The 22,507-nt window shown below is 32.1% G+C and overlaps 1 protein-coding gene across 1 annotated transcript; it reads left to right on the top strand.

The window, feature by feature from the left end:
* The first annotated feature begins 3,059 nt into the window (after positions 1-3,059).
* Positions 3,060-15,443, top strand: LOC127241523 (serine carboxypeptidase-like 34). Its single transcript, XM_051260630.1, has 10 exons — positions 3,060-3,612; positions 6,833-6,940; positions 7,578-7,673; positions 7,834-7,926; positions 12,820-12,908; positions 13,176-13,454; positions 13,551-13,690; positions 14,477-14,569; positions 14,707-14,815; positions 14,990-15,443. Exons 1-10 carry the CDS (start codon positions 3,333-3,335, stop codon positions 15,137-15,139), a joined length of 1,437 nt encoding a protein of 478 aa, XP_051116587.1. The 5' UTR covers positions 3,060-3,332; the 3' UTR covers positions 15,140-15,443.
* The last annotated feature ends 7,064 nt before the right edge of the window (positions 15,444-22,507 follow it).

Genomic DNA, 22,507 nt, shown 5'->3' with positions numbered 1-22,507 from the left:
ATATATCACCCACTCATAAAAATTCAATTATTCAACACAAAATATTATTTTTTATATTACCAATACAGTTCTCATACCACACACAAAAAATCAATTCATCTAAAACGCTGAGTGACCAGACTGAATATGTATGTTCGTAGTTTATACAAATAAAATAACTTAAAATAATGTACAAAAATTATAAATCGAGCTTTAATAGCATACAAGAAGAAGATCAAAAAACTTAGTCCAAAATTACTTCAAACTTGATTGGAAGAGTAAAAGAGGCGGGCCATGGTTTATTAGGAGTGTTTGGAGAATAAAATGAATATGGAACATAAGTTTATATTTAAAATTCAAATTAAAAATGTTGTAGCTCTTTTATTTTTTTATTTTAATTTTTTATAACAGTGTTTTTCTAATTATTATAAACATTATTTTTAAAAAGCAAACCCTTAGTTATTGTTTTTAGCTATAACTTTTTCATTTAATATTTGATTGACTCCTCCTTTATGGCGGAGGATTGTTAATTCAAATTTTCATCTAAATGTAAAATTGGTGGTGGATATGGTGCTGAATTTAAAATTATGTGCTGAATAGTTTCCAATATATTAATACACAATACAAAATATTAATATTGACAGTACACCATTTTTATTAATATATATAATACAAATACAACCTATGAACTAATATCACATGATATAGTCAACACAATACATGCAACAATTGATTTTAACAAATAACATACTCTTATACAGTACACATTGTAATTATGAACAAACATCGCATATTTTCATTACAAATAGCATATATTGTGTATGATAAAGACGTGTTATTTCTATATTTTACGTGTGCTATTTTGGAAAATCCAATTTCAACACCATAACTCTTCCCCATAAAATTTGAGATTAATTAGATTAATACACAATTTATGGTGATTTTGTTTTTTCATACATGAATGAGATAGCTTTCTATTCGAATAGGCATATCTCTTTTACACGACTTTCAATCGATTCTTCGTCAGTGATATTGAAAACTCAATTACCTATCCAATTAGACTAAATTCACTAGAAATGAATAAAAACTAAAAAACCTATGTTCATTGAAAGTGAAGACAGTTGAAACGCTCGTATCTATTAAAGCCTAATGAGACAATTCATTTATATGTAGGATATTATAGATCCTTTGGGCTAAAAATTCTTTAGGTAATCTCTCCATTACTACTATGGATTGAGGGCAACAATTATTTCTAAATAAGCTACCAGGGCTGGTTCTGACTTTCGATGGGCCCGGGGCGAAATAAAAATTAGGGGCCCTTAAATATATATATATATATATAATATTTTTTTTACCTATAATAAAATATAAATAATAAAAAAACTTTTTTTTAGTATTTTTATGCAAAAATATCAATAATAATAATAAGACAAAATTATTCATAATTTCCATATAGTTTTGAAACTTAGCATAAAATTTTTATGTATTTTAAAAATAGTGTGACGTCCCTTTATACTTTAACAAATGTTATATGAAATCCACACCATAAAAAAAAAGATAGACGAGAAATCATCTTCTCATCATCCAAAAAATATAAAAATGAGTTTTATTCAATAATTTTGAAAGTATAAGAGGATGTCATGCAATTTATAAATTATAAAGAGGATTTACGCTAAATTTCAAAACAACAAGAGAGTTATTGACAATTTTGCCTAATAATAACAATTATAATAATCATTTTGTCTAATATTTATTTTCTTCTTAATGCAAAAAAATAATAATAATAAAAAACCTTATAAATGATATACTCCCTCCGTCCCTTAATAATTTATTCATTTTTCTATTTTAATCCTTTCTATAATAAAGTATCAATTTTTTTTTTTTTTTTTTTTAGTAACGGTACTTTCTGCTAACATTGAAAATACTTTTACAATTTACAATATATTACAGAAATGTCATTACATTTATATCACAAAATACTAATACTAATAATAAGGTTATATTAGCATTTTCTATTTTATTCATACCACACCTCAATTGATAGATAAGGGATGATGAAGTATATATATATTTTTACCTATAATAGAATTCAAATAATTAGATAAAATAACTTTTTCTAGTATTTTTAGATAAAATATCAATAATAGTAGTAATATTAATTTTGTCTAAATAATATTTATAAATAATATATTTTTTATCTATAATAAAATATAAACAATCAAATAAAATAAAAGTTCTAACAATTTTATATGCAAAATATTAATAACAGTATTAATTAATATTAACTTTCACTACAAATAAAATTTATATTTGTAACGGAATTCCGTCTCTAATGTTCACGTAGCTAACGTAATTCCATTCATAATTCCGTTTCTAATGTCATTAGTAACGGAAAAAGTAGATTTAAAAACAAAAAATTTTTGTTACAAAAATAATTTTTTCTTGTAGTGTTTGTGTAATGCATAAAAAAATATTTTCAAATTTTGAGGATACATGGGTTTGAACCCAAAACTTCATAAGTAGTACATGTAACTGTCAAGCCATATTCCTCTATTAATATATTAAAATCAAATAATATGTATATAGAAATAGTTTATATATAACATAAATATATAATGGGCCCCTATTGAGATTGGGCCTGGGCGGGCGCCCCTCTCGTCCGGGCCCATGGCCGGCCCTGTCAGCTACACATTTTAATTAACTCAAAATTGAGGGTGGAGAATTGATGATCAAAGGTGAGCTTAAAGTGCAATGGGTCATAAACAAACTTGTTTTTCAAGATTGGTGATGAATTCAATAAGAGTTTGAAAGTAATGATGATGATGTTCATGCTCATATTGGTAAAGTATGTGTGTGGTGTGTGTGTGTGTGAAATGATAAATATGGGCAATGCCATAGCTCCAAGCAAGAGCAAGTGCAAGTGGGAATGCATGTCCCCATCATTTCTATTCATCATTTCCCGTTGTCTCATACCAGACATGTACCCATTCTTCTTTCCACCAATATATATATATATATACATATTCTATATATAATTCATTTGCTTAAACTAATTCCAAAAGAGATATTTCCAAAACAAGAGGGGAATCGAATTAATAACAAAGAGCAAACTGTCTCGTGACTGACATATGCACTTTCTTCGTCTTTTCTAATTAATCATCAGTGCCCCATTTCTTCGTCTCTCTCCTACCTCTCATCATCGTTGTCTTGACTCTACATAAGCACACTAGCTACTCTACTTTCTTTAAATACAGTATTTATAGAGAGAGAGAGAGAGAGAGCGAGAGAGAGAGTTGGGGAAGGGGGTTGTCATTCTATATCTCTATCTATACACAAATTAAACAGCAAGAGATATGTATAGCTATAAAAATTATAATGGTGCTGGTGCAGGTGATGTGAAGGGTATGGTAGTTATGGTAATGGTGTTAATGAGAGTGGCAGTGGCAGTGACGCCGGAGCAGCAGCAGATGGCGGACAGAGTCGAGCAGCTGCCGGGGCAGCCGGCCGTCAAATTCAAACAGTACGCCGGGTATGTGACGGTCAACAACACCCACGGGAGAGCACTGTTCTATTGGTTCTTTGAGGCCACTACAAACCCTCACAACAACCCTCTCCTCCTCTGGCTCAATGGAGGTAACTAACTAACTACTAACTACTTAATTAATTCATTCATTCATTGCTCGTCATCTCTCATCATCATCGACATTTCGTTCCTTTTCATATTTTAATTATGGCGGCACCTACAATGCAGAATTTTTAAATTCAACACTGTACTGACAATACATCGCAGCACACGGTGTTACTACCAGTATCACACCGTCTGCATTTATATAATACAAATACAGAGCATAAACTAACAGCACATTCTATACTCTTATACATTACAATCAATACTTGATTTCAGCAGACCACGTACTGTTATACAACACACTTGTAATTATAAACCAACAACACGAATACAACACATGAACTGACAGACAACACATGCTATAGTTTTATACAACACAAATACTAATTGGTTTTACCACACCACATACTGTTATACAACACGCTATGCTATAATTATGAAGCAACATCACATGTCATTGCTATACACAGCATGAGCTGTGTATAATAAGACTGTGTGTTATTTGTATATATTACGGTGCTGATTTTTCCATTTCAGCACATAACCGTTCCCTTTAATTATATATATAAATGTTTTATATGTGTCGGTCCCATCCCATGTGACGTTTACAATGGCGATGAATTTGTAAATGAGATGAGATGGGTTTAATTCATTCATTTAGGCCAGCCTGGCTGACCTCAATTAATATCAAATTTCAAATATTATTATTTATTGTACAAATAGTAAATATATCTTTATTCTATACAAATGAACTAAATATACCTCATCTTAAAAATTGACTAATCCATTATTTTTTTTAAAGAAAAACGAAAAAATTATTTTGGAGTTTGACCGATCAAATTTCTCAGTGGTCCTAATTGACTGAAGGAAAAGTGAATATCGTTTCTACAGTATGAGATATTATGTAGTCAAATATAAGTTAATTAAAATAGTTAGTGTAATAAAGTATTTAAATGTCCCTCCTACATATTACAACATATATGTATATGTATACAATTTTTTTTTTTTTTTTTTTGTTAATGATAATATATTATCAAAATATGTTTTTATTGCTAACAATATGATTATTAAACCCTCCATCTAGAATGCTGAAAGACTGATGACTCATTTTAGGTGTGTGCTTCTAATCTAAAAGAATTAATAATATTAATATATGTATATAATACGACAAATATACTATAATGGATATATATATATATATATATTTATATGATGTACTCGTAATTGTAAGTAATTAATATCTCTTGGAAGTATTGATTAGGTGAAACGTCAGTGTCCTAAATAAATTTAGCACCGCAGTTTTAGTCAATGATTGTTTCCTATCAATTCGTGAATATTGTTGACCAATATCTAATTTAATTTTCGTTTTGTGCTACATACGTACATGAACTAGTTTTCACATTAATTCATAATCGATTTCGTTATGAAAATTGAGAGAAATAAAAAAAAGAGAATTTAATTATTATTCTCCATTCGATACTTATTTACAACAAATACCATTAACTTTATTACATTCTCTCTCTTCATTTACTTTACTTTTTAATTAAATTTCCGAAAAATATTTTCAACTATCTATCATTTTTTTAATAAAATATTTATTTTTCTTACTTCCCGTGTCGGGCCCAAATGGCCTAATTTTAATGGACGTAGGGAGTATAGCACAAAAATTTGGTAACTCGGTTTCATTAGAAAGATCTAGTTCTGGGGGCGCTGTCAAGCCAATAATTTTACTATAGAAATACACAAACACACGTTAAAATAAGAATACATGGATATTTATAGCATAACAAATCCTAGTATCATGTCAATCATATCTCTAAATTTATGATATAATATCCAAATCATATCCCTAAAGTATAATAAGGGTTTCACATCACAACAATTTTCTACTTGAAGACTGATTACATCTCTCGTAATCACATTACACTTCATTGGCAATGACAGCGCCAAGCCTCATTCTTCACTCATCGAGGGCAATTGAGGTTAAATACAACATCAATTCATATAAGGTCACCACCTTAGGTTATCTTCCAAGATTGCTCATAAATCGACTCACTACTCCTACTGCACGTGTTTTCCACCTCGTAAAGGTATCAAAAGCATCATATTTATGCTTAAGGAAATATACTCATACCTAATTTGTAGCATCGTCAATGAACATGGTGTAGTACTTTGAGCCCCAAAGGGTCGATACAGGAGTTGGTCCCCACAAGTTCGTATGGACCAACTCCAACTTTTCCTTTTCCGGGTCTCTTCCACTCTTTGACAAAGCCACCTTTCGTTGCTTCCCAAAGATACAGTCCTCGTATACTCCAATATCAACATATTTGAGACCTGACAATCTTTCCTTCGAAACAAGCTCCCTTGTCCCCTTCTCGCCCATGTGTCCGAGACGAGAATGCCATAAAATTGTGTCATTATTTATGATCATGGAACTAATTCCATCTCGCATGCCTTGTCATGTAAAGTTCCATCTCTTCTCCCTTGAGCCACCACAATGGCTCCCTTGGTTACCTTCCACGAGTTAGTTTCTAAACTTGTCGAGTAATCTGCCTCATCCAATTGTCCCATGGAAATCAGATTCCGTTTCACACCCGGAATAAGCCTCACCTCATTCAATCTCCACTCCCCACCATTCGGTGTTCTGATTCGAACCATCCATTTACCTACAATTTTTAGTATCTCGTCATCTACAAGATAGACAACACCAAAATTACATGCGGTATAGGATTTCATGATTTCCGAATCACTGCATGAGTGGAATGACGTTTCTGAGTCCAAGATCCATGACTCCATTTGACTATTGACGCACAAAATCAAAGCATCGGATATTTCCTCTGCTGTGTTTCCGAAACCCTTATCCTTCCCTACCCACCTTGCACCGCCTATCACAAAGGGACTTGTTGTTTAACCTAGTACAACTATCGGAACCGACTGAACACCGACATTCAAAATATATGTTATATATTGTATTATTAGTTCACGTCGAATATGAATTGTTTTCCTTATATACATTAGTCAGCATTGGAATCCAAACATAAATAGGATCATGGGTTTGATATTTCATGCCATTCATTTCAATTCGTTATTTATTTATTTAAATTACAATACTAATTGAAAAGTGTAATGTATATATATATATATATATTTAAGTTTCAATAATAATATATTCATTAAATTTAAAAATAGATAGTAACAATAATTTTATAAATGGATTTTTTTTAGGTCCTGGTTGTTCGTCCATTGGCTATGGACAATCAGAAGAGTTGGGGCCATTTTTATCTCAAAAGGGTAAACCTGAGCTCAAGCTCAACAAAAATGCATGGAATAAAGGTATTTAAGGCTTTAATTATTTTCTTTAGATTAAATTGGACAAAATTCACCCGTGGTTTCACGAAATTGCATTAAATTCCCCATATTTTTAAAAATGCGTCAAACTCCCTCGTGATTTCATAAACTCTGCATCTAACACCCTTGGTGGTCCTTATTTAACGGTATTTGACATAAGTGCGCCCAAATTGCGAATAAATTTTAGAATCTCAATTTCTAAACCCCTAAAATTACAAATATATTAATTTTTCTTATATTTAGCCTCAAAACCAGTAAAAATAAGCTCTTAAAACCTGAGAAAAATAACTATTTTGAGTATATTTACTATTTTTTGAGGCTAAATATAAGAAAAATGATTATATTTGTAATTTTAGGGGTTTAGAAATTGAGATTCTAAAATTTATTCGCAGTTTGGGTGCATTTAAGTCAAATACCGTTAAATAATGACCACCGAGGGGTTAGACGCAGAGTATATAAAACCATGAGAAAATTTGACGCAATTTTAGAAATATAGAAAATTTCACGCAATTTTATGAAACTATGTACAATTTAGCCTTTCTTTAGTATTTTGGAATAATCCTATTTTCTTATATTTTTAATCCAATCAGTTAATATTTTTCCTCTCATTCCTTTCCATCAGCGGCCAACTTACTATTTTTAGAATCACCAGTCGGCGTTGGGTTCTCATATACAAATACAAGTAGTGATATTAAACAACTTGGTGACAATATTACAGGTAAACTATTGAGTGAAAACCATGATATATTTACTTCTTAATTAATTTTCTTAACACAACCAAGATTTTTAATTATAATATAATATGAGTACATTTTTTTTTGTCTCTTTAATTATTTGTATTATTATTTATTTATTTATTTTTTTCTATGAGTTATCAGCTGCAGATTCATATAATTTTCTCGTGGGATGGTTTCAACGATTTCCTCAATACAAATCGCACGACTTTTACATTGCAGGGGAAAGCTATGCAGGTAGACATTGCGAATTTGATATGCATAGATGCTTGATTATTACTTCTTTTATCGTATAATGTCATATAATTACATTTTGGTATAATAAATAATAAAACTTTTATTTTGAATTGAAGTTTAAATATAGCGTGATGTTTATGAATATATATATTTATATATATAGATATATATACACATGTTGGAACTTAACCCTAAGTTTAGAATCTATCGTGTTGAAATAATTGATATAATAAATAAAGCAATTTAATCTAACCCGATTTCTTAGGGCACACATATTTGAATCTACAAATTGATAGAGGGTTATGTGCTCTTCAAGCTTATGGCACAACCCCTCTCTAAAAAACCGCTATGATTTCTGCCGTTACTTTCATGATGAGATATGAAAAGTAATGGACGATGCGCCTAGACCTCGGATCACAATCCTAATTTATATCTCTTATTATTAATCGGCTTCATCACTCAATTAATAAGTTACTGGGTTTCTGCACATAGGAGGTCCGCAATTACTAAATACAATTAAGCCCAATAAATTAATAGATCACTTAATATAGGCTTAATCTGACTGATAGCCCAAATAGTTACATTTAACCCACAATTGAATTTTTAATCTAACAATCTCCCACTTAGGTAAATGTACGCTGAATAATCTTACGAGCTCATGAATATTTTGCTATCAGATCCTTTGATGTATTTTACCAATTTTATCTATAAATTACATCAATGCGGATCAAAGAGGCCATTACTGCATTTATCGCAATGAGACCAATAAGTGGTCACAACATCAACATAACTTAAGATTCGATCAAGTGCGGATGCACAACATAGAAGTTTCATATAATGTGATATTAACATGCCTATTTCCAACTGATCCACTTAACTTTAATTTAGAATAACTGAATACTGAACAATGCATATTGAATACTGCAGTATAAAAAAAAAAGTAACTTTAATAGCATTTGAACACTACCAATCAGCTCTCACTAAACCGAAATATCAAGATATGTATCTAGTCTCATACGAGTAACATGCTCACTATAGAACTTATGTTGAAACCCTTTAGTAATTAAGTGGATTCGTAATCATGGAAGTTGCACGAATATGTTCAATAACTAATTCATAATATGAAGTCAGACTATTAAGAAAATGACAATTATCATCATCAAATAATGTACTAGTTTCAACCAATTTTGAATTCTGGAAGAGACTAAAAAAATTTATTCCGAATACAATAATAACTCAATTTGTTCAAAATAGAGATCGAAATTGAATTTCGACTAAAGATGGTACCATAAAAAATATTTCATCTAAAGTCAAGTAATAATAACCAGTACTTAATAATAATAATCTAAAATTGCTAGTTGCTTTAATTTGAACTTTCTTGCTGTCACCCATATATATGTATCTTTCACCACCATTTGATTTTTGGCAATAAAAATAATCTTACATAGACACATTGATTTAATTGTTACACCAAAATGCACCCCCGGGTGTGTCTATGAACTCAAATTAAATTAATTTCAAGAGCAAGACCAATAGGACAAACATATCATCCGAAAGGTCTAACTTAAGTGCCCTTAGTTTAATAGCAATATTAGACATGTTCAGGATGTACTCTCTTATGTTATTTTTTTTGTTATACTTTATGGTAATGAGACTCTTAAGAAGAGTACTCATTTCCGCCTTATTGCTTTTGGTAAAACATTTCTCAATTTCGACAAAGAATTCATTGACGGTAGTGATATAATCAGATATCGTGCCTTCGAAAAATTTATGGAGTACTTTTCTTAATGATCATCAGACTTAGGCGATGGATCTATCTCACTTCTCAATTAATTGTTTTTCATCTGTAGTGTTTTTCATTGTATGAGTGGATTAGTCTACTGTTAATGCCAAGTCAAGTTTCAAGCAACCAAATGAATCAATATTGATTCTTTTCAGTGTCTAAAGTTGTCTTCATGTAGTATTGAAACCGGAAAGATATACACATGAATATTTATGAATCATAATGAAGCTCAATAGTAATGCATTCTCATTCCAAGACAATAAGTGCAACATCAATGATCAATCTTTGAATCAATAATATTGACTGCTAGCAATCATCTTGTTGCAATAATCATATACGTACAATAAGTAATGTCAAATAGTAAACCAATCTTTGGACTAATTCACTATTCACATAAGTTAACTCTATATAATTATCCCATACATATTATCGCAAATGTATATTTCATTCTGTCAATTATCAACTGCCTTTGGGCCGAAAAATAATTACATGGATTAAAATATACATAAACATTTACGTTATCAAGTAAAAATCTCATATAAGAGAGGTTACTTTGACAACGTCAAATACTCGGTCTTCACCGTCAAAACGCAAAAAGCATTATTAATGAATTTATAATTTTCTTAAACTAAATTATAATCATAATTACATTCAATGTATATGAGTTCGATTCCATAAAAAATAAAAGAATGTTTATTATCAGCTGAATGAATATGCCTATAAGCTATTGAATGCTTCGCATGTGAATTTATAAAATAAATTAGTAATCTTATCGCAAGTTACCGAGCAACATCAGCAATTGCCGTCGGACAAATTACTGACTCACCAGTGATAAACTTGTTTTGACAATTAAATATTGAAAATAAATTAGTGTGTCAAAAAAATATTTCATATTTGGACAGATCTATTATTCAGACACAAATAACACAAACTATTATCACCATATTCAATGTCATTAAACGTGCATGTAACTATTTAATCGCTGACTTGCCTTTGGGTCAATCAACAGCACTATAAGTCACGCACACAACCTTCTAATATATAAAATAAACTGACTTACACAGCAGAAGCTGCTTTGGCAATATAACTGTTTCAACCAATTCATAAAATATATTATACTATTATTTATTGCTAATTAAATTCACCTCAAAATAAACGATGTATATTAATACATATGAAAGCTATAACAACGGAAATTAATTTCTAAACTCATTAATATAATCAAGTAGTCTAGAAAGTACTAAATGCATCGGAATTATATACAAAATATGCCACCCAAAGAGATTATAAATTAATACACAAAATAATTATAGTCGAATTTGAACATATGTATACTATATAAAATATACGCTACTATATCCCAAGATTAATTGCATCATTAAAAAGGTCAGAATTAATCTGATTTAATAATAAATAAATTATGCACGTATTAAATCTAACTGCAGATACACTAACATATGCATATTAATAAATTTTGCAACCATGAAACTGGATGCATATATATAAACTGAACGTCAATCTCGATGCAAACGATTGACTAAATAAATAAATTAATTCAACCATGAATTAAGACATAATCCTTAATTCAAAAATAAATAAATAAAAATAAGCAAAGGCCTCGTATGCATATCTGAATCTATAAAATCCAAAGGAAATTAATTGATCGAATCCTAATAATTAGTACTTTAGAATCTAACACCATACCTTATCTTATTTCAAAAAATTATTTATTAATCCAAAAATAAATGGATAAAAAAATAAATAAAAATACATACAATTAATGCATTCAAAACACAGTCATACACGCATGTATGCATTAGTTTAATAACAACTCAGTTGTTACATGTTAATTAATCCAAATAATCACAAACAAATAGACCAACGTGGCATGGTTGATCCTTCTAATTCAAAATGAATTAGCTGCTTTCCGTCGATGCAGGCAGGAAACAATTTAATTCCGTTGACTAATCAATATATATATCCGTGTCGTCCCTTCTTGATTCGTACTGAATCCGACATATTAATACATCTAACAAGATATCTCAATAATTCAACACAGCATGATTCTGCCAATTGTTGGAGCTTATCAGCAATTAAACCTTAAGTTCAGGATCTATCGTGTTGAAATAATTGAGATAATAAAATAAAGCAATCAAATCTAACCTGATTTCTTAGGGCACGCATATTTGGATCTTCAAATTGATTGAAGGTTTTGTGTTCTTCAAGCTTATGGTGCAACCCCTCTTGAGAACACCGAAAGGGTTTATGCCGCTACTTTCATGATGAGATATGAAAAGTAATGGACGATGCGCCTAGATCTGAGATCACAACCCTAATTTATATCCCTTATTATTAATCGGCCCCATCACTCAATTAATAAGTTATCGAATTTCTACACATAGGAGGCCCACACTTACTAAATACATTTAAGCCCAAAAAATTAATAAATTATTTAATATATGCTTAATCTGATTGATAGCCCCAATAATTGCATTTAACCCACGACAACACAAACAAAGGAGAAGAAGATGCAAAGGATATTAACTTTCAAGAACAGAAAATATATATGAAAAATGTGTAAAGTCAAATACATGGGAATTGATCAACTGCTCATCCGGTCAAAGTCAACATAGTGTTGATTTGACTGTGCTACAAATATAATCAACATATATTTATATATATCATGATATTTATAATATAGCATATGTTATGTTATACTTTAGCATAGATTCTATTGTAACTATAGTTGTACCATGCGTAAATATATGCCGGTGATGACCACCACTACAAAAAAATAATATATTTGTAACAGAATTTCGTTCCTAAAGTTCACGTAGCTAACGTAATTTCATTCATAATTCCGTCTCTAATGTCATTAGTAACGAAAAAAGTAGATTTAGAGACAAAAGTTTTGTTACAAAAATGATTTTTTCTTGTAGTGCACGAGATCCACAACCCATATATATATAAGATATAAAATTATAGTTTTTTTTTTTCATATATAATGTTTTAAGTTTTACAAAAATCATTTCATGGTTGTATGTGTAAATTACTATCAAATTTTACTTTTTGTAACACTATTAAATATATTGTGTTATTTAATATTATAGGGCACTATGTACCTCAGCTTGCAGAGGTGATAGTAGAGAAGAACAAATATATGGCAAATGAGGACTATATTAACCTCAAAGGGATTATGGTATGTTTTCTAAAATAGTTTTTAATCTAATTATCTTGATGGTGAAAATAAAATTTTTAACTATTTAAATAAAATTGAATATGACTAATTAATATAAATATGATTTCAACAAAATAATTATCTTATTTAACAAAATTACATGAATTTGTGATAATTATTTGGTTGATTATGACTATATTTTATTTTTTACATTGTCCATCTTTAAAATTTTCTACTAACAATAGAAAATAGAAAAAAAAAAATGGCGAATGATGCATTAACCGACAGATAGGGAACGCTTTGTTGGATGATGAGACAGACCAAAAGGGCCTCATCGAGTATGCTTGGAACCATGCAGTTATATCAGACAAGTTGTACGAAGAGTTGAAAAGCAATTGCGATTTTAGTCTAAAAAATGTAAGCCAAGGGTGCAAAGATGCAATGAATAAATACTTTGCCGTGTATAAGTTGATCGACATGTATAGTTTGTACGTTCCTAAATGCGAAAATAGCAACATCACCAACACTTCCCGACCCTTCCCAGACATGAGATATATAGCCAACTATGTAAGTCTCGAATGTACATAATTTCAATTAGTTTTTATAAATTTATTGTCGTAATAAAGTTAAATTATGGTAATTGTATGAATTATGTTTCTATAGGATGGATGGCATGTGAGGGCATTGGCAGGTTATGATCCTTGTATATCAGATTATACTGAAACATTTTTCAACAGGCCTGATGTTCAAAAAGCATTGCATGCTAACGTTACCAAAATTCCTTATAAATGGACACATTGCAGGTATGTATATTTTTGTTTCAATTTTTGTGACTTACATGAGCTTATAATTATTATTTTTATCTTTTATGTGTATATATATATATATATAAGATAAAAATTAGGTTCTAACTGTTCATGTAAATATTGAATGATTCAAACAATATGTGACAATCATGTAAGCGAGTAGCCCAAAATTGAAAAAATGTTCTGCCAAGTCTTTGTAAAGAAATTTCGAAAAACCTCCTATTCCAGTTTATTTGATTTTCTTGTAAAGTTGAATTTATGTCTCTACTGGATTTCTTTAGAATTTCTCTATAAGCATTTTGCAAATCGTGTTACGAAAAGAAATACTTCGCCTTTCCATTTTTAATTTTCCTCGCAGCTTTATAATGTCACAAAATATATATATTTTTTTCTATACCATATTGCAATATGACATACTCTTGAGTTTATAAATAAATTATTAAGTCTTTTTCATTTAAAATATTTACTATTCAATGCTCTTAAAAGCACCTTAATTATAACTCTTCCATGCTATTTTAACTACTACAATTCTTTTGATAAAATGAAGTATATTTTACTTGTACCAATTATAGTCTTTCTCAAATTTCATAAGTTTATTGCAAATGAATACTATACTTATTATCAAAGTAATAAATTGTATGTAGAGTACAATGAAATTGTTCTGAATTGAGAACAAAATAGAGTGCAATGAACAAATCTTATATTTAGCTTATCAAAGAAAATTCTATACATGTATGTGCACCATTGATTGATAGCCTCGAATGTATGCATACATTTTTGCAGTGACAACATCACATCTTGGGGCGATGCGCCAATGTCTATGCTCCCTACCATTAGGACACTGATTGCAGCAAAACAACGTATTTGGATATTTAGGTACAACAAATCTAAATTCATTTACACAAAATTCATATATATTTTTTTTCATATTTTTTATTCACAATGAATGATTTGCCGCAAGCAAGCTTACATAGATATTGAACGAAAGGAAACTTCTCGTTTTCCATTATCAGTGGAGATACAGATGGAAGAATTCCAGTGACATCAACTAGATATACTTTGAAAAAATTGGCATTAAATATCACACGAGACTGGACGCCGTGGTACACTGATAATAAACAGGTAGCATTTTTTGTTGGTTTGTTGGTGTGTATATATAAGAGGAGTAGGTATTTTGTAATTATATACACCCAATTATTATTCTTTAGCTCTATCTTATTTATTTATTTGTTTTTCTTAGAATTTTACTATGCTATATGATTAGCAAGATCACAATAATAAATGTGTGTTATATAGGTTGGTGGTTGGACAGTGGAATATGAAGGATTGACATTTGTGACGATAAGAGGTGCCGGTCATGAAGTTCCTTCGTTTAAGCCAAGACAAGCACTTCAGCTGGTAAACCATTTTCTCAAAGATGAAAGACTTCCCTCGACGCCATATTGATTTTTACTAATTGCTCTATTGAAGTATTTTCAAGCGCTAAATCTTACATTATTTAAACTTGCAAACTTTTATGTTCAAATTGATTACGGCAAGATATATGAAGCAAATATATAGTTGTCGTACTCATTTCTAATTGTGTGAGGGGGCTTTCAAAAAATGGATATCGAATTTTTCTTGAATGAAAAATAAAGAATAAAGTAGTTCAACACATGTATAGAAATACTATAGTTCATCTCCAACACTTTGTGTATTTTGACATTTTTTTTCCCAACAAAATAGTAGATCATAAGAGTGACGCATATATCCGTGGTTAGTTTTCAAATTTGATTACTCTAGTATTTGTATTTCTTTAGATATCAATTAAGTGAAATAGATAGCGAATGTAATATTTTTGGAGAGAAAATAGATATTAATTTTTCCCTACATGACACTTTTAGTTGTTTAGTGAATGTATGGAAGAAAAAGGTAGAAGAAAATTGGTTGTTGGATGCAATATGTTTGGGGAAATATAAAAAACACTATGAGAACAAACATAAGGCAAAAAATAGAAAAAACGATGTCAACTGTGATATTTTTAAGAGAAATTACAAAAACACAAAGGTGTTTGTTTTTTTTTTTTTTTTAAATAGAAACATCACCTTTCAAATGGGGGTTGAGGCGGAACCCCAACCTTATATACCACGAAACAACTAAAAGTGTCATGTAGAAAAATACAAAACATAAATGTTGGTCGGAAGGTGTAATGAACACTAAACTACAAAAATAACATGTACTAAAAACATACCAGCTATACAGGAGAAATAAGTCGTATCTAAAAATCCAACTATCAACTCGAGTCGAAATATAATCCAATAAAAACTAAATTTGGAAGTCCATCAGCATCAATGCGAATAATACCTCTAAGATGTCCCGATACATCGGGAGAAGCCAACAACATCATTGATCTGGAGATGCAAGCCTAATCTTCAATAAAATTTGCCACACCATTACCTTCCCGGTGGATGTGAGAAATTCTCCAAGTGACATTCCAAAGAAGGATCTTGATCCTCGAAATTGTTCCTTGAAGACTTCAATGTGCGGCTGATGATGAGATCAAGTGAATGCTAGACATCAAATTTGTTTCAATCCAAAGTGTGGTGAGGCAGATATTGATTACCAAAGTAATGTTGTGAAGGATAGCACTAAGCTTGGTGAAGGTGCAAGTCAAAGCATCAATTGCCACTTAGAAGGCAACAACGGTGGCGCCTTGATGATCCCAATTTATTTTTTGAAGCACTATCTCTGTTAAGCTTAAATCAATCCAAACTTGTCTTTTTCCAAAAAAATCATCTCCAGAATTGTCGATCAGGTGATGAAAATAGATTCCAAGTTGATTTCCAATATCTAAATTTCCAATCCAATATCTCCTTTCAAGAATGGCACATGTATGGAGTACATGTAAGCGATTTCAAACTCAATACTACGGTGTTTTGCATTTTTTTTTTTTGTTCAAATGAATCAAAATATCTGTTGAGAATAAGTTTAATTAATGGTTGTGGGGTTAGTGGTGTTGAAGTTACGAGTTGTTTGAAATTCTATTGACTAGAAATTAAGTTGTATTTATATTTTGTAACTTTTTGTTTTTAATATGCTATTATTAGGATGTCATGATAATGGAATGAAAAAAAAAAAAAAAAAACAGAGCATCGAACAAAAGATTTCTTAAATCCAGTGCATTTTTATATCTTGTGGAAAGAACCAGATATTAACAGATTGGTATCAGAGCCAATATGAGTTCCAACAGTCCGATAAAGATGATGGTTCCACGGCTAACAAAATCAAATTATGAGAATTGGAGTTTTCATATGCGTGTATTGCTTGGAGCCAATGATGCATGGGAAGTGGTCTAATCTGGCTATGAAGAATCAGAAAGAGTTGATGGGTTAACAGCAAATCAACTGAAGGTATTAAGAGAAACACGCATAAAGGACAAGACTGCTCTCCATTTTTTATTTCAAGCTCTCGATGAATATGAATTTGAAAAGATTTCTGATGCGAAATCCTCCAAAGCATGGGGCAAGCTGGAAAAATATTTTAAAGGAGCCGATAGGATGAAACAAGTGCATCTCCAAAGCCTTCGCAGTGAGTTTGAAAGCATGAAGATGAAGGAATCGGAAAGTGTGTCCGAATACATAGCCCAGGTGCAAACTGTGGCAAATCAGCTTAGGAGAAATGGTGAGATGCTGGATGATACTCGATCGGTGGAGAAAATAGTACGATCCCTCACGGATAAATTCGATAACATTGTGTGTGCAATTCAAGATTCAAAGGACATTGCAACCTTGACATTAGATGAGCTTTCCGGGTCTCTTGAAGCTCATGAGCAGTGGAAAAAGAAAAAAAGTGATGAGACACTCGAGGAAGCCCTCAAAAGAAAAGCATCTTTTAAAGATGATAAGGCGTTGTTGTCTTCTCAATCTCGTGGACAAGGACGTGGTCGGGGTGGTCACAGCACTAGAGGCCATGGTCCAGGAAGATATCAAAAAGAAAATGAACAATCCAACTCACAAAACTGGAGAGGTCGAGACGTGGTAGAGGATACAAGACAGTCGAATGCCATAACTGTGGAAAGCATGGCCATTTTGCGAGAAATTGAAATCCCAATAAGTGCCATAACTGTGGGAAAGTTGGACATTATGCAAGAGATTGTTGGAGCAAGAAAAAGGTGGAAGAGAACAGAAATCTTACAATTGAAGATGAAAACGAGGAGAATGAAGGAATCCTCATGATGGTGCAAAATAACTCCAACGAGGACAATGGCATGACATTGTATCTCAACACGGGTGCAAGAAATTACATATGTGGCTTGAAACACCAATTTAAAAATTTTTGAGAGGCTAAAGGTGGCTACTTATCTTTTGAAGATACATAAAAAATTCGAGTTGAAGGGCAATGTACAATTTGCTCATGCAGAACGATTTGGTAGGAACAATTGAAGATGTTTATTATGTGCCGGATTTAAAGAGTAACATTTTGAGTGTGGGTCAACTTATGGAGAAAGGTTATTCAGTGTTTATGAAGGGGCGGATGTTGCATCTCAATGACAAGCAAGGACAGCAAGTGGCTCGTGTTGAAATGGGTAAAAACAGGATGTACAAACTTAACTTGAAGGTGGCACAAGGAAAATGCTTGAATGTAGATGTTGGTAAGAAAACAACTTTGTGGCATTTCAGATTCGACCATTTACATTATGGAGGATTGAAAACCTTGGCAAAGAAAAACAAAGTACAAGGGCTGCCCGATATTGACTACAGGGATGAATTCTATGAAGTGTGTGTGCTGGGCAAACATTCAAGATCCTCATTCATCAATGATTTCTAACAAAAAACTTGGGTTTACTTTCTGAAGGATAAGACTGAAACTTTTGGAGTGTTCGTGAAGTTCAAAGCTTTTGTGGAAAAATCAACCGGAAAAGTTATCAAGTCACTAAGGTCCGATAGAGGAGGCGAGTTCAATTCAAGGGAGTTTAAAAACTACTGTGATGAACATGGGATAAGAAGATTCCTAATCGCACCCTACTTTCCTCAACAAAATGGCATTGCAGAAAGGAAGAACCGGACAATACTCAACATGGTTTGATCAATGTTGAAAAGCAAGAATTTGGTGAAAAAACTATGGGCAAAGGCTGTGCAGTGTGCGGTGTACGTGCAAAACCGTTGTCCTCACTCAAAGCTAGAAAATTCAACATCGCAAGAGGCGTGGAGTGGTAAAAAGCCAACGGTGTCACACTTCAAAGTGTTTGGTTGTATTGCGTATGCACACATTCCGGATCAGCGGAGAACAAAGCTGGAAGATAAGAGCAAAAAATATGTTTTCATTGGTTATGATGAGGAAACAAAACGATACAAGCTGCTTGATCCGACAAATGAGAAAATTATAGTGAGTCGGGATGTACAATTTGATGAATGAGCTGAGTGGGATTGGAGCAATGCAAAGGAAGAGACACAAAATGTTCGTCAAATAGAAATCCCAAAAAATATTTCAGCTCCGGAAAGTATTGATCATGAGGATGAACCAAGGCATCCAAGGTGGAGGTCGTTGCAGGATTTGTATGACTCGTTAAATGAGGTACATCTTTCTTGTCTATTGGTTGATGCTGAGAACATTAGTTTTGAAGAGGCTATGAAGGATGAGAAGTGGCGAATAACCATGGATGAGGAAATTCATGCCATTGAACGCAATAAAACCTGGGAGCTGATGGAATTGCCGAAAGGTGGACAGCCCATCGAAGTAAAATGAGTTTTCAAGAAAAAGCTGAATGCAAATGGTGAGATCGAAAGGCACAAGGCACGACTTGTGGCTAAAGGCTATAAACAAAAGGCAGGACTCGATTATGATGAAGTGTTCGCCCCAGTTGCAAGGATGGAAACAATTCGCTTGTTAATTGCGCATGCTGCCCAATTCGAATGGCCAATATTTCAATTGGACGTCAAGTCTGCATTTTTAAATGGTGTGCTTAAAGAAGATGTGTACCTCGAACAACCTCCCGGGTACATTGAAGTTGGCAGTGAGCACAAGGTGTTGAAACTAAAAAAGACACTTTCTTTATGGGCTCAAGCAAGCACCACGGGCATAGAATGCTTGTATCGACACCTATTTCAAGGAGAATGGGTTCCATCAATGTCCATTCGAGCATGCACTCTATGTGAAGAAGAACCAATGGGCTTGCTATTCGTCGCTCTCTATGTGGAGAATCTCATTTTTATGGGAAACAATGTCAAGATGATAGAGGAGTTCAAGAAAGCAATGAATCGTTAATTTGAGATGACAGATCTCGGAAAGATAAAATATTTTATTGGGTTAGAGATACAACAAAGTGAAATGGGTATTTTTGTGTCGCAGCAAGCATATGCTAAAGAAATTTTGAAAATGAGCAATATGGCGAACATCAATCCAGTGTCAACCCCGATGGAACCAGACACAGAGCTTTCTAAGTATGTAGATGAAGACCGAGTCGATGAAAGTTTGTACCGAAGTTTGGTGGGAAGTCTTCATTATCTCACTTGCACGAGGCCAGATTTGGAGATGAGTGTTGGAATTGTGAGTAGGTTCATGGAGGAACCAAGATACTCACATTGGAAGGCATTAAAGAGCATTCTACAATATATTCGTGGAACATAATCACTCGGTTGTGTATTCCAAGATGGAAGAATTTAAAATGTTGAGATATTCGGACAGCGATTGGGGGGGGGGGGAGATGTTGACGAACGGAAAAGCACAGCAGGATATGTATTCTTTACGGGAAAAACAGCTTTTGCATGGAAATCAAAGAAAGAACCAATTGTTGCACTCTCCATATGTGAAGCCGAATATGTGGCAGCGGTGTGGTGTGTCTGTTATGCAATTAATTAGGTGAGGAATCTACTGGGAGAGTTAGGGCAAGTGAAGTGTGAACGAACTGAAATCCGCATTGATAACAGATCGGCTATTGCATTGACAAAGAATCCGGTGAACCATGTACAAAGCAAGCATATAGACATACGGTTTCATTTCATCCGAGACAACATTAAGGATGGAGCTGTTAAACTGGAGCATGTTGCAAGTTGTGACCAAGCAGCGGACATTTTCACCAAACCGTTGCCCACAGAGATGTTCGAAAAGTGCAAAATGATGATCGGGATGAAGGATTAAAAAAAAAAATTAAATTTAAGAGGGGGTGTTGAGAATAAATTTAATTAATGATTGTGGGGTTAGTGGTGTTGACATTACGAGTTGTTTGAAATTCCTATAGACTAGCAATTAGGTTGTATTTATATTTCCTAAATTCTTGTTTTTAATCTCTTATTATTTGAATGTCAGATGATGGAATAAAGATATCTTCAATCCAGTGCATCTTTGTGTCTTGTGAAAAAGATCAGATTTTAACATAAATGAGTGAGACCCTTCCGTATGTGTAGACTGGGCCGTAGGTTCCAATTTCGTGTGTTTTCAAATCTTTTATAATGATACCAAAAAATGCAAGCAATTTACACTACAAGAAATTATCAATTTTGTAACGAGATTTTTTCGTTACTAAATTCACTTTTTCTGTTACTAATGATATTAGAGACGGAATTAGAGATGGAATTACGTTAGCTACATGAACTTTAGGAACGGAATTCCGTTACAAATATACTAATTTTTTGTAGTGTTAGTACAAAATAATTTAAATATCAATTGAACTTTAAATTCTTTACGGTTCAAATGAATGTCTTACTCTCATGTCCTATGATGTATTTTCATCCATGTACTCAAACCCTCTAATGGAATACACCTCGAAAATACTTTGAGGCATCTCAAGGCTAGGATACACTGCAAATATTACATGATTGAATTCAAAAAATGCAATATATATATATATACAAACAAATTCTTATAAAAATTTACCTCCCATTTGCCTAAATTAAGTATAACACATATACATGTGTCGCCAGTGGCATCTCAATGCTAGGATCCTAACGTGTCGAATTAAATTAGTATTAAGTAAATAGCTCAAGAAAATTTTATTATGTAATAAGTTCTAATATGAGGTATCATCTTCGTCATCCCAATTGAGGCTGCTGATGATGATACGCGTAAAACACAAAAATGTTCACTGTAAATTTATGTATTCAATAATTCAAGTTGAATGAAAATAAAATATCTTACCGATCACCTGAACCATCCTAGCTCATTTTGGACCTATGGATTTGGCTATGGACGTTGCTCCTCCTGTGATAATAACATAACAGAGCATGCAAGTCATCATATATGCTGTCTGTGCAGTGCTTCTTGCTACTCCTAAGAGATCTGCACTGTATAAGATATTAGTAAAATTAATATATTCCAACATATTTCACGAAATATCAACGATCGATCAAAATTCTATATTGCATTAACCTATGAATAAATTTGGTTCTTTTCAAAGCTAAATGTTTCAAGGAACACCTTGGGGTTGGTCGGTCATACATTAATTAATTGTTCAGAAAATCGTATGATGCAGTCATGAAACCCCTACTTGAAATGTTATTACGCATTCTATTATACATCTAAGACCTTCGAACAGTACTCATGGCGAAAAATATGTTTCAACGAAATTATAGATTTCAAGAAATGACGCACACCCTAAGTTCTTTCAAGGTATTACAACTTCAAACGAGTTACATAGGTACAAGAGAAAGTCCTAAAATATTGCAAATCACATTAACTAACATCTTTAATAATAAAACTTAACTTACTTTTTGGCTTACTAATTAAATTATCTTATTTACCTAAACATGTGGTTTCATTTATAAACATTTACAGATAACTAAGCATGGTGTACAATTTATAGATATCAAATTCTACTAATTATATTACTACACCGCTTAA

The sequence above is a fragment of the Andrographis paniculata genome, unplaced genomic scaffold (assembly GCF_009805555.1).
Source record: "Andrographis paniculata isolate CXL003 unplaced genomic scaffold, ASM980555v1 Contig82END, whole genome shotgun sequence".
NCBI classification, from domain to species: Eukaryota; Viridiplantae; Streptophyta; class Magnoliopsida; order Lamiales; family Acanthaceae; genus Andrographis; species Andrographis paniculata.
Note: the sequence above shows the minus strand (reverse complement) of the source record. Positions and strands in the feature narration are given on the sequence as shown.

What these genes read in the sequence shown, in the direction of transcription:
- LOC127241523 (XM_051260630.1), top strand. Translation starts at nt 3,333, where the DNA reads ATGTATAGCTATAAAAATTATAATGGTGCTGGTGCAGGTGATGTGAAG. An exon ending in TGCAGGGGAAAGCTATGCAG is followed by an intron (nt 7,927 to 12,819) that starts GTAGACATTGCG and finishes TTAATATTATAG; the next exon opens with GGCACTATGTACCTCAGCTT. An exon ending in TATAAATGGACACATTGCAG is followed by an intron (nt 13,691 to 14,476) that starts GTATGTATATTT and finishes ACATTTTTGCAG; the next exon opens with TGACAACATCACATCTTGGG.